General features: G+C 38.9%; 1 protein-coding gene across 4 annotated transcripts in view; it reads left to right on the top strand.

Moving 5' to 3' along the window:
* ME2 (malic enzyme 2) overlaps positions 1–13,083 on the top strand; it is a 48,584-nt gene that overhangs the window by 3,718 nt on the left and 31,783 nt on the right. For 3 of the 4 annotated variants that reach the window (XM_038525993.1, XM_038525995.1, XM_038525994.1), the window contains exons 2-3: positions 4,599–4,718; positions 11,340–11,473. In XM_038525993.1, the coding sequence (XP_038381921.1) occupies positions 4,611–4,718; positions 11,340–11,473 (242 nt within the window). In that variant the 5' untranslated portion in view covers positions 4,599–4,610. Of the gene's footprint in view, positions 1–4,598; positions 4,719–11,339; positions 11,474–12,422; positions 12,526–13,083 lie in introns of those variants that run through there. The other variant, XM_038525996.1, reaches the window with a different exon arrangement.

Raw genomic sequence — 13,083 nt, 5'->3', positions numbered from 1 at the left:
AAATTAAGGACCTTTTAAAGAACTATTGCAATCTACCGTCCCCATCTTTTCAGAAAAGACAAGACATTTTTATCACCAAAAAGGGTATGAAGATCATAAGTAGAGCAGGAAAACAAAGACAAATTTTGTTTTATGAAAGACTGTGTTGCATTGTCCCAGTTTTTCTCATTCGGCCACACACCAGTGAAAAATTGTTCCAGACTAACACCGATTCAGACACTATTTGGGAATGCCTGGGTGACACGGCTGATTCCAGAGCAGCGATGAGCTGCGTCTAGATTCAGACTCCGGTCTGACTGCAGAGCTTGTGCTCATTGCACCCAGTCGTGACCTCTAATTTCTGTCTCCCCTGCATTGGCCTCCTTTAACCCCACGTAGGGAGAGTAGTCTCCAGCAGCCAGGGGCCTAGCAGTTTCTGTCCCAGGCCAGTTTGTAAATACCAGAGAGTAAGTTCCAGGGCAAGGCCACATGAATGACACACCAGGGGGAGAAACCAGAGGTGTAGCCCAAGCACGCAGCTCGATTTTATATGGTGATTGAAAATTAGAAGCCCGCCTTTTGGTTCCTGTTTTTACCCCACTCATTCTTAGAGTTCTCCTTTCATCACATCTGTTTAACGTAACATTTTATCTTGTTGCCTCCTCAGCTGATATTAAGCCTATTTGCCTATGTCTGAGTCCTTGGTTCTAGTTTTGGCAGATTTGTTTTTCTTTAATTTTTTAACTTACGCCCACTGTTTTTAAAGACACTCTTAAAATTACTTCATATTTTATTTTACCCTATATGACTTACTAATAAAGTAATTTCAGTGATAAAACATTCTGTAATTGTAATACTTTTCTGCATATGGTCTCTCATTTGATCGTCCCCATCATCTGGAAGGTAGATTTGACAAGTGGTGGTATGTTTATTATACAGACTACATTCAGGATTGGGTAGAGAAGTAAAACTTTAACCAGGAGTTGAAAATAGATTTCATATATTAGAATGCTGGTCTTAAATTAACTCCTGAAGGAAAAACTCGAATTCTCCTTACTTGCAGTCTCAATTCTTCTGGCCACCAAACGTGAGATATTTCCTGCCCCCCCACGCCCAGCAGTTCTCCAGTTCTTAGCAGATGCTGACTGGGCGTGCCTTAATTTAACTTAATTCTGACACTGTCTGAATGGAGATAACTTCAGATCCTACAGGTTAGGGGTTCAGTCCCAAAAGACTGCCCTGCCCCTATGTAAGATGCCAATCACTAGTCCCAGGCTGTGACCCATACTTCTGATCAACCCTCTGTAAATTGAGGCTTCCCACAACCCCCTCCTGACTCGATGATTTGCTATGATGACACCCAGAACTCGGAGACATACTTTGCTTACATTTGCTGGTTTATTATAAAAGGATACAACTTAGGAACCCACAGAAGGGATACATAGAACTAGGTATTGATGAGAGTGGGGGGAAGACATAGAGTAGAGCTCTTTGCCCTCCCTGAGCATGCCACCCCCCTGCATCTACATGTGTGCACCAACATGAAAGCTCAGCAGATCTCCTTGTTAAAAAGGAGATCTCAGGCCTGCCCACTTCCCTTTCTGCAGATTCCAGAGTGGGGCACAAATATCCTACTCTCTAATCACATGATATTTCTGGTGACCAGCTGTATCCAGAGGCTTTGTAGGGGTCCCCCCTAGGTCACCTCGTTAGCATAAACTCACGTATTGTCAAAAGTGGCTTCCTATGAATAACAAAAAAATACTTGTATCATTCAGGAAATTCCACAGGTTTTTAGGGGCTCTGTGCCAGAAACTGGGGACAAAAACCAAAAATTTTTTTTAAGATCTTATTTATTTATTTGGGAGGGAAGGACACAGAGGGAGAGGCAGGGGCCTCAAGCACACTCCGCGCTGGAGCCTGTCTTGGGGCTTGATCTCCGGACGTGGAGATCATAACCTGAGTGGAAATGAAGAGTTGGACTTTTAACTGACTGAGCCACCCAGGCGCCCCTGCAAGTATTGATTATACTACAAGTGCTGATTACAAAATGAATTTTTCTTCAGATTGCCTCTGATTTAAAGTAAAAATCATTCCATCCTATATCTTAGATATGTCTGCCTCGCCAGTATACTGCAATACTAGTCTTTCGTACCAAAGTTTTAATTTTGTGCAATAATGTTGTCTCTCCTGGAAGAACCACACAAACACATGATCAAACCTACCGTTTCAAATCTTTTAAAAATTTATTTTGAAATGATTTAAAAGGCTTTGGTCGCATATATCATACTTCTTGGCCCCTTAATACTTCACTGTGTTTTCAGAACAAGGATATCTCTTACATATGGCTATCAAATAGAGACAACTTAAAGTTTTATGGTACTTTTTTAAAAAAGATTTATTTGTTTATTCATGAAAGACAGAGAAAGGCAGAGACATAGAGAAGCAGGCTCGTTGCGAAGAGTCAAATGCAGGACTCGATCCCAGGACCCCAGGATCATGACCTGAGCCTAAAACAGACACTCAACCACTGAGCCATCCAGGTGCCCCTACAGTACTTTTATTTAAGCTACAGTATATCTTTCAGTTTTGCCAATTGTCCCAATAAATGTCTTTGATAGCATTTTTTTAAATTCAGATTTTGCATTTGTCATATGGTCAGCCTTCTTTAAATTGCAGTAGTTCCTTAGTGTTTGTCTTTCAGGACATTAACTCTTTAAAATGACCAATTATTTTGTTGTATATCTCTCATAATTCTTTATTATATTATTGAAGTATATTTGACATATGATACTGTGTAAATTTAAGGTGTATAACATTAATTTGATACATTTATATATTGTAATATGATTGCCATTGTATTGATAGCTCTTGCCTCTCATGTTGTATAATTATCATTTTTTTTTTTTAGTGGTTGGAACAATTAAGATCTAGTCTCTTAGAAAGTTTGATGATTATATTACAAAATTGTTATCTGTATTCACTATCCTATGCATTAGACCTTTAGGAGTTATGATTTCTTAGGACTCTCACTGCAGGTTTGTACCTTGAATTATCTGTTCTGTCCTCCCACCCCCAGTCTCCATCTCTCATGGTTCTTGATGTCCTTATACTAATATAGATATTTTTTTGTGGCTGCATTTATGCAGCACGTTTATATAAAACATCCAGAACACGTAAATCCATAAAGACAGAAAGCGGGTTGGTGGTTGTGGGCACTGGAGGAGGAGGCAGAGCCGTGTAATGGGTAGTATTTCCTTCTGGGATAGTGAAGGTGTTTTGGAACTAGATAGAGATGGGTTGCACGACATTATGGATTTTCATTTTTCTTTTTTTCAAATTTTAAAAAAGATTTTATTTATTTGAAAGGGAGTGAGTCCAAGCAGGGGAGTGGCAGGCTGAGAGAGAGGGAGAAGAGTATCATGACCTGAGCCAAAGGCAGATGCTTAACCGACTGAGCTGCCCAGGTGCCCAACATTATGGATTTTCTAAATCCCTCTGAATTATTCACCTTAAAATGGCACATTTTGTTATGTGAATTTTACTTTCAGAAAAATTAACTTAAAAAATAATCCCAGTGTAATGGTTTGCTGCACCTGTTTGCTGCATCAGGGTATTGAAACCTTGATATTTCAGCAAATAAAAATCCCAGTAGAAAACTTACTGTGGGATAAATGCAATGGTTAAGATAGAGGGGCTTTGCAAATTGATTCTGGGTGGGAGAATTGATATGCAGAAGAATCTATTATATTCCCATCAGTAAATATTTGATGTTTAATGTATTATGTAGAGTTTTCCCATTTTGAAAGATTCCCATGTGTTTGTGATGAGTGTGAAAGGGTAAAAACAGGTTTTATATCCAATTTGCATGTTTTTAATATTAAATAACAGGTTTTTTTTTAAAACAAAACATATTTAGTACATTACATTTAAACACTGACTATAGGGATCCCTGGGGGGCTCGGTGGTTTAGCACCTGCCTTTGGCCCAGGTCATGACCCTGGGGTCCTGGGATCGAGTCCCCTACATGGAGCCTGCTTCTCCCTCTGCCTGTGTCTCTGCCTCTCTCTCTCTCTCTCTGTGTCTCTCACGAATAAATAAAATCTTTAAAAAAATAAAAATAAACACTGACTATATTAGTACATTAAAATTCTACATCCAGATTAAGAATTTGAATAAGTTTCTCTTCCTCTGAATGTTTGTGCTCCAGGCTTTCCTGTTACCTTTCCACTTTCAACCTAAACTCCCACACCCATGTGCATGGACCACATGTCCTTGTTTACTAGATGTTACCTTGTTTATTAATCTTCCCATTTCTTTTTCTCCTAAAGGGGAGATACGTACCTTGCCGCACTTGGGTGGGTTAGAAAAAGAAATGCAGTATATGCAAAATAGCAATGATTATTAACCAGGGACTTAAGAGTGTTGTCAGGAAAAGTCAGTCTTTGTTTTCACCCAATTACTACTCTTTTATAACTGTTACAACCTGTAGAAACATAATCATACTTTGAAAAAAGCTTTTTCAAGTGTGGAAAATTAAGCTTTTGAAAACTGATAGCTGGATGGGCAGGCAGTTCTATCATATGTTTCTCATCCTTTATTTTCTTCTTTTCTCACAGGTGAAAGGAAAGATGTTGTCCCGGTTAAGAATAGTTGCTGTTCCTTCCACCCTGGCATGTCGTCACATACACATAAAAGAGAAAGGCAAGCCGCTCATGCTAAACCCAAGAACAAACAAGGTTAGTGACATTAATATTAACCTTTTCTCTCTTCCTGGTAAAGGTTTGATATCTTTTAGACTGATAAAGTGTGAACTTTTTTTTTTTTTTTTTTTTTTTGTAGGCTCATGCTAAAACTATTCAGAAGTATTTGGGTTTTTTCCGCATGACTTTCCACTTTTCTCCACGGGGCAAGACTCATGACTGTTTTATCGCTTCCACTTTCACCCACCACAACTTCTACCACCAGAAAAAGATTGACTTTATTTCCTAGTCTTGGCTCAGAAAAAGTGCCTAGAATAGCAGTCTGGCCAGGACTTTTGGCCAGTGTGGGAAACTTAGATTTACCCAGCTCGGAACATGTACTTATCCTGGACCGATGCATCTGAGCCCTTGGGATACGGGGTCAAAATTGTAAAATAAAATTTTGTCTAACGTCCACCCCTACCATACCCCCACACAGCTTTTTGGACACAAATCGTTCCACTCGAGTGCTTTTGCCCTTTAATCTCACAGCACTGCTTCAAAGTGGAGAGACTTCCGACCCCCTCTTTATGCTTTTGGGGCAGAAGTGATGGGAATTGTTCGTATCTAGTCTTGCCTTTATTCAGGGTCCAAACTGTGTTCACCGGGCAAGTCCCTATTTCTTAGTGGTTATATTAATTAGTAAGTACATATACTTCTGGAGAGAGATTTCTTACTGAAACCTTGTAAGAGTTTACACGGAGTTTATTGTAATATGTGAGATTTACCTCTTGGGAGTGGTGCAGATTAAGGTGGGCTTTATTTGAAAGCAACAGTCCTCAGAAATTTGCCAATCCCATTTGTCTGCCATGATGGGCATTGGGGGTAACTCGTGTCCAGTATGATGTGTTTTGAAGGACTTCAGGCCTACAAAGGGACATTTGACCACGGGTCACACAAGCGCCTCTTCTTTGCATTTTTGAGACCTTGCCAGAATGAGAATTCGGCCGGCAGCAGTGAACTGAGTGACGCTCACTGAGGGATATTCTAATCCTCCCTCGTTTTGGCCTTGCTTCCCCAAATCTTGCTTGCTCTTCACGATGCAGCTCATCCAAAATCCAGTTCTCCTGTAGAGCCGTCTCGTACACCGTAGACTGGAATAATCGTTCCCTTCTCTGCAACCCGTAGCAGTTTTTATCTTCCTGTTCCTGTGGCGAGTAACCCACGTCCGTGGCTGCGTGCTTCCTTTCATGTCTTACGTTGTCATTGAAGTTATCATTGGTATTTACGTTTTCGTGAACTTTTATTTCTTAACTGAAGGTTAAGGTTAAAGTTCCTTTGGGACAGGCACCATTCAGAATTTTACATTTTTTACAACGCTATGGGTATAGAAAACATTTGCTAATTATGTTGGTCTTATTTTATTTTTATCCTTACAGAAACTATCTAAAATGTACTCGGAATTATGAGAAATTTATGAAGTACATTAAATTAAATTTATGAAGTATATTGTTAAATTTATTAAGTAATTAATTTTAAGGAGGAAGGTAATCTCCAATGCATTACAGTACTTCTGTAGAGAAAAGAAAATCTAACGCTCTGGCCCTCTGAAACCTCCACGACTGGATAGCGTCTGTGTAGGTACCTAACGGAAGATGACTTTTGGAAGCCCCTTAAGTATCAGAGAGAGTTTTTCTGTCATGTGTGTTTAAGAAGGAACATAGACTCATGATTCCTGATTCGAGGGTCATGAACTTCTTGGGGACTTAAATCAGGTTTGTGCTTCACACCTTGTAAGCTAAATGTTTTAAGAGTATGTTGCTGCTGTGATTAATTAAATAGTAATTTTAGGCAGTACTGAATTCTTTTAAGATTGTAATCTTTTAAGATGTCTGTAGTCACTGCCTACTAAAGGCAGACCTGTTGCTATGTCTGTAAGGCTTTTTCATTCTGTTAAATAGTGTACAGTTTACAGTTTTAACCATTTAAAATTGTATAGGCCGATGACCTTAGGTGCATTCGGTGTCCTGCATCCATCACTTGAAATGGAAACATGGAGGCCATTCGGCTGTCAGCCCCCCGCCCCCCTTCCCTTCCTCGGCCCCTGGCAACCACAAATCTGTTTTCTCTTCCTATAGATTTGTCTATTCTGGTATGAATATGAAATTCTTTATGAAATTTTTTAGAAGTCCTTATACTTTAAAGGATTGGACATCATCACGCTGGGTTATAAGCAGGAATTTCGGTGTGAATTTTGATTTCTAGCCATGAAACTTTGGCTCTTTGTTTAACCTTTCCAGATCTCTGTTTTTATTTTAATTTCCTCTGACTGGATCTCTAATATAAACTCATTCAATTTTTTCTTGTTATTTCTGTAAATAATAAGAATTATAATGTGACTAATGAAGGAAAATCACATTCCTACCACCCCAGTATATCATCTGTTTTTATTTTGCCAAATCCCCTTAAAAATGTATTTACTTTTAAATTCGTAGTGTACAATTTTATATGCCATTTTACTCCTGGGGAGAGCATATTATCAATAATCTCCATGATGCTTCATAAGCCTTCTGTATATGGCTACATCGTGGTTGAGTAGGTCGATTTGGAATCACAGAGACTGACCCTTACAGGACATGTAATCTTCAGTGTGGTCATAACCTCTTTGGATCCCAGTTTCTTCATCTAGACTGTTGTGGAGGAAAAAGAAAACTGGAAAGCTACTTTAGGCAATGTAAATATGAGTTCCTTGCTTTAGGGGATGTTTTATAATCAGTTAGCCATAATGCTATTGTTAAATATTGTTTTCAGTCTTTCTTTAAAGATTTTATGTATTTATTTGACAGAGAAACAGCACAAGCAGGGGGAGAGGCAGGCAGAGGGCGAGGGGGAAGGAGACTCTCTGCCGAGCAGGAGCCCAGGGCGGGACTCTGTCACAGGACCCTGGGATCGTGACATGAGCTGAAGGCAGGCACTTAACTGACTGAGCCACCAGGTGCCCCTATTGTGTTCGGTCTGGACGTTATGAATCGTTAGTTACTAGCTATCAGTTTTGTAAGTAGGTATTTGGTAACTTCCTAATCCCCAGTAGAGAACTCTAGCCTCACTGGGAGGGAAAGAAATAGAGGGGCTCCCCAGTGTGTTTACCTGTACGTTCGGATCTGGTTAACGGATTTTTTTCAGTGTTGGCATATGTGAAGAAACTGAGTGTGTCTAGAGGAAAATATCTCAGGGAGTTTTTCAGGATCAGCTGAAGGAGGCACACTTCCATGATGTTGATTGGGAGGGTATTGCCGTGGCATAGGTGAGAAAAGGGCAGACGTGGCAGGATAGGTGGGCCTGGGGAGATGGAGAGAGGAGGAGAAGGGGACGGTTCAAGAACTAATCAAGGTGTTCATGTGAAGCTAATGTCATCTTTGCAGGCTTGCTTCACTTATTAATAGCAGGCTAGCAGATTTAAGCATTTGATCAACTATTAACATAAGTACCTAATATATAAAATTGCTTTTTAAATCATTTTAACTTCTACCCTGCATTATAAATACAACACTTTTTTTTTTTTTTAACTTTTTATTTTAGGTAGGCTCCACACCCAGTGGGGAGCTTGAACTCATGACCCTGAGATCAAGACCCAGGCCAAGATCAAGACTTGGACACCTGGGCGCTTGAGTGGTTCAGTCATTTAAGCATCTGATTCTTGATTTTTGGCTCAGGTCATGATCTTGGGGTCATGAGATGGAGCTGCATCCATTTGCTTCCTACCTAATTGTGTTTTTTGAACTAAAGTGTCTCTTGTAGACATCATAAAATTGGATCATGTTCTCCGTCTTACCAATCCATGCCTTTTTATTATAGATTTTAATCCATTTACATTATATAATAGTTGATAAAATGATTTATGTCTGCCATTTTGTAGTTTGTGTCTTGTCTTTTTTGTTCCCGTATTTCTCCATTGTTCCCTTCCTTTGTGTTAAATTGATATTTTCTAGTATGCCATTTTAATTCCTTTTTCATTTCTTCTTCTGCCTTTTTAAAAAATGTTATTTATTCACAAGAGAGACAGGCAGAGACCTAGGCAGTGGGAGAAGTAGGCTCCCTGCAGGGAGCTTGATGCAGGACTCGCTCCCAGGACCTCAGGATCACGCCCTAAGCCAAAGGCAGACGCTCAACCACTGAGCCACCCAGGTGCCCCTCTTCTAGTGCCTTTTTCTGAGTTATTTTCTTAGTGGTTTGCCTTGGGGATTGCAATTATTGTCTTTATGACAATTAGTTGAGATTGATTCTCATTTAATTTTAATCGTACACAAAAACTATTACTGTGTATAGTTCCACACTCCAGGCCTTCTGGGACTCCTGTTATGCATACATTGGCACACTTGATAATGCTCCACTCGTGTCTGAGGCTCTGTTCATATTTACTAATTGCTTTTTTTTTTTCTATTTCTCAGACTGGGTAATCTCAGTTGACTTATCTTTATGTTTGCCAATCGCCTGCTCGAATCTGCTGTTGAGCCCCTCGGATTTTCTTTTTACTTCAATGATTGTACTTTCAATTCCAGAATTTGTATGTTTGGTTCCTTTTTATATCTTTTCATTGATATTCTGTAGTTAGTGGGATATCCTTCTTGTACTTCCCTTTAGTTCTTTAGATGTGCTATCTTTTAGTTCTTTGAATATATCCAAAATGACTAAAGTCTTTATTTAGTACAATGTTTGAGATTCCTTAGGGACGGTTTCTATTAATTATCCTTTTTTCTTTATATGAGCCAGACCTTGTTTTTTTGTGTGCCTTATAATTTTTTTGTTGAAAACTGGACATTATCAATAATGTGGCTGCTCTGGAAACCAGATATTCCTCCCAGTGTTTCTTGTATTGCTGTTGTCTATTTACTAAATTTCTGAGCTAATTTTTTTATGTGTGTGATGTATAATTGAACTACTTCTTTAAAGGGTTTATTCTTGTTTGATAGGCCCACTAAAGTCTGCTTTGTGAGCTTGGTGGTCCACTGATGATTAGATGGAGACTTAAATACCTGAGGGCTCTGTGTGCATGTTGGGGCATGCCTTTAGTACTCAGTCAGGCAGTTTACAACTAACTGTCAGCCATCATTTCCTGCTTACACGGAGCCTCAAGGTAGTCCGAGGTGGGAGCTGAAGCCTCCCCCCCACCCCCGCCCGCCCCAGGTCTTTTCCTGGACTTGCCTATAGCTCATGATGAGATTCCTAGGAATATATTAAACTTTTCAAACTCTCACCCACTCTGTGGACATTTTGTTTCTCAGCTTTTCCTTTTTAGAAAGATTTTTGGTTATCCTGTTTGTGTGAGCTGTTATCCACTGCCTTAGGCAGCTGCCATGTTAAATAATTACCTCTGATTGTTTTCAACAAGATTTTCTGGAGGAAAAACCTATTCACACTGGGTGAACTCCAAATCAGGTTAAATACAGCCTTGCAAGTGGGGTCTTCCCCTGAACCACCAGACAGGTCAAATAATGGCAAATTTCCTGGATACAGGGCTTTAGAATTACCTCCAGCCTCCCTTTAGTAGCTGCTAGATTCTGTTTTCAAAGCAATTGTTTCATAGTGATTGCTGCTTTCTAGGCTACTGTGGAGCTAAGGAAAAAATAGGAATAAGGCAAATAAAAATGTCATAAAACTAGCTGTTCTTACGAAAATTCAGCTGTTTTTCTTGAGTAAAATGTTCCCTGATTGCTGAAGCCTTTGGTTAGTTTCCAGAATTCTGAAAAAAATTTATTCTGATCACTTGGCCAGTGTTCTTACTACTTTTATAGAGGAAAACATTTGGGAAGTCCCTATTCTGGCATTTTCACTGACATCACTTTGGTGAAAAGGATTTAACACACAGCCAAGTATTAGAAATTGGAAAAGATTTTCTTATGACATAGGTTAATTTCTTTCTCAGTATCATTCCCTCCTTTGCCCTTCTCAACTCCACCTCACATCTTTCTAGTGGGAGTAGCTCCTGTCATCAGTTTGGTTTGTGTTCTTCAAGCTGTATTCTGTTCATTTCATTTCATTTCTAATGTATACATTATACATTTCTAATGTGTAATGTATATTCTCATGCACCTGTATATAGTATGTACTTTATGAGGGTTTTCTGAACAGAACAGTCCACAGTGAGCGTGTTTGATTTGCAGAGTGCTTTTTTCCCCTTAACTATGTGTCTGAGAGATTCTTCTACGTAATTAGAGATCTGTGTTAAGTGTATGGTATTTCATAGTCTGGAAATACCATAGGTTCCCCATAATTGATGGGCTTTTAGTTAGTATGTTATAGTCAAGAGAAATAGAAACACTACTATAACTAATCTTTTTATATACACCTCTTTATTTTATGCATGAATATTTCTTTAAGATGGCTGTCTAAAAGTAGAATTGCTCTATTGTAGAGTATGTGCATTAAAATTTAAGAATATTTTTGAGTTGTCTTCTAAAAAGCTTAAGCCTGTTTATTTTTCCAGCATTGATATGTGAGAGTAACTTTTACCACACCCTCACCAATAATAGAGATGATCAGTCATAAAAATGTTTTATAGTCTGGGCAAAATGATACCTTACTGATTTTTTTAAAATTTACATCTAAATTACATTTTTGCAGAATAGCATCATTGCAACCTCAGTGAGCAATAATTTTTAATCCTTTTCTCTTTTTTAGGGAATGGCATTTACATTACAAGAGCGACAAATGCTTGGTCTTCAAGGACTTCTACCTCCCAAAATAGAGACACAGGATATTCAAGCTTTACGATTTCATAAAAACGTGAAAAAAATGAATGGCCCTTTGGAAAAGTAAGAGTTGATTAGATGTCTAGTTCTTTATTGATGCTCTGATCAGAAGAATTGGGAGCATTATGATTATTATTGCATAAGAAATATGCAGTCTCATAATGAAGTTTGTGTTTTAGGAGTTAACTTATTTTTATAATGACTGTTTCCTTTATTTCATTGAATACTGTGTTCACTATTATAAGATTTAGGAGAAATCTATTTTTTAAGCTTAAAATCACAGAGCATTTCAGCCTTGAATGGAATGTTTAGGAGCAAAAGCTGTCATCTGATTTGTACCCTTTCTTTAAAAAAGAAAAAAAAAAAGATTTTATCACAGAGAGAGAGAGAAGCAGAGACACAGGCAGAGGGAGAAGCAGGCTCCATGCAGGGAGCCCAATGTGGGACTCTATCCCGGGACCCCAGGATCAGGCCCTAAACCGCTGAGCCAACTGCGCTGCCCTGATTTGTACCCTTTCTATTCAACTTTTGTTAATCTTCTACTTTGTGTGTGCCACTGTACTAGCCACTAAGGATGTAAAGTAGGTAAATGATAGGTGACCATATAATATATAATCCAATCTACGGGAGTGAAAAAGAAGCATAACTGAAGCTGTCCCAGGCAAACTAGAATGTGTCATCATCCCAGCCCTGCCTTCTAGGAGCTCATCAATAACTAGTTACACTGTGATCATCATTGTACTCTATACTACACTGTGCAGAACAAGGAGGAAAAGGTACATGCAGAGGATATTCTGAAAGCGCAAATAGGGGCCCTTCACTGGACTTGGGGAGTTCATTTAAGCTTCCTAGAGGAAGTGATGCCTGTGCTGAGTTTTAAACCGCGTATTACAGGTGGCAGGTAAAATGAGAAAGAAGGGCATGGTATTCTGGGTAGAGGGATCAGTCTGCATGCAGAATTAAAAATATCTTTTGGGTTTGTTAAGTACAGGAAATTATTGTTTGATGACAGGTGAGAGTGATTTCTTTGATCTGATGGGGCAAACGGAAAAGTACAATGACTGAGAAATGATTGGGATTCTCATGAAGGGAAATGCAAACTTTCAAGAAGTTAGGTAAGGAGATAGGAAAGACACTGAACAGTAAGTAAAGCAGGGCTTGGGTTTATAGTCCTGCTTGGGGACTGTATTTGGGGAGGTGTATTTTAGGCTAGAAGGAAGTTGAAGGTATATATAGAGATATATTTGAAAATGATTTAGCCGGAGGACGCTAGGCCTTGTTGACTTACTGCACTAGGGAAAGGCACAGTGGGAGAGGAAGAAATCAAGAATGGGATCTGTGATTCCCATCCGGTCAGATAACAAGAGGAGAGACAAGTTTGAGTGAAAAGTAATGAGTCTGTTTTACATGTATTTAATTCAAGGTGATCACTGGTTTTTTTTCTTTTTCTTTCTTTCTTTATTAATAGTAGAAGCTACAGCTCTTTATTTTTAAGTCCATTTCTTTCTTTTTTTTTTTTTCTAGTAATCTCTATACCCAACATGGGGCTCCAACTCACAATCCCCAAATCAAGAGTCCATACTCTCTTCTGACTGAGCCAGCCAGGCGCCCCAGCCACTGTTTTTTTGTTTTTTGTTTTTTGTTTTTTTCAAGCCAATATTTCCAAGTTTTCT

Source organism: Canis lupus, chromosome 1 (genome assembly GCF_011100685.1).
Source record: "Canis lupus familiaris isolate Mischka breed German Shepherd chromosome 1, alternate assembly UU_Cfam_GSD_1.0, whole genome shotgun sequence".
Lineage (NCBI taxonomy): Eukaryota > Metazoa > Chordata > Mammalia > Carnivora > Canidae > Canis > Canis lupus.
The sequence above is the reverse complement of the archived record's forward strand: the minus strand, read 5'-3'. Positions and strand labels throughout refer to the sequence as shown.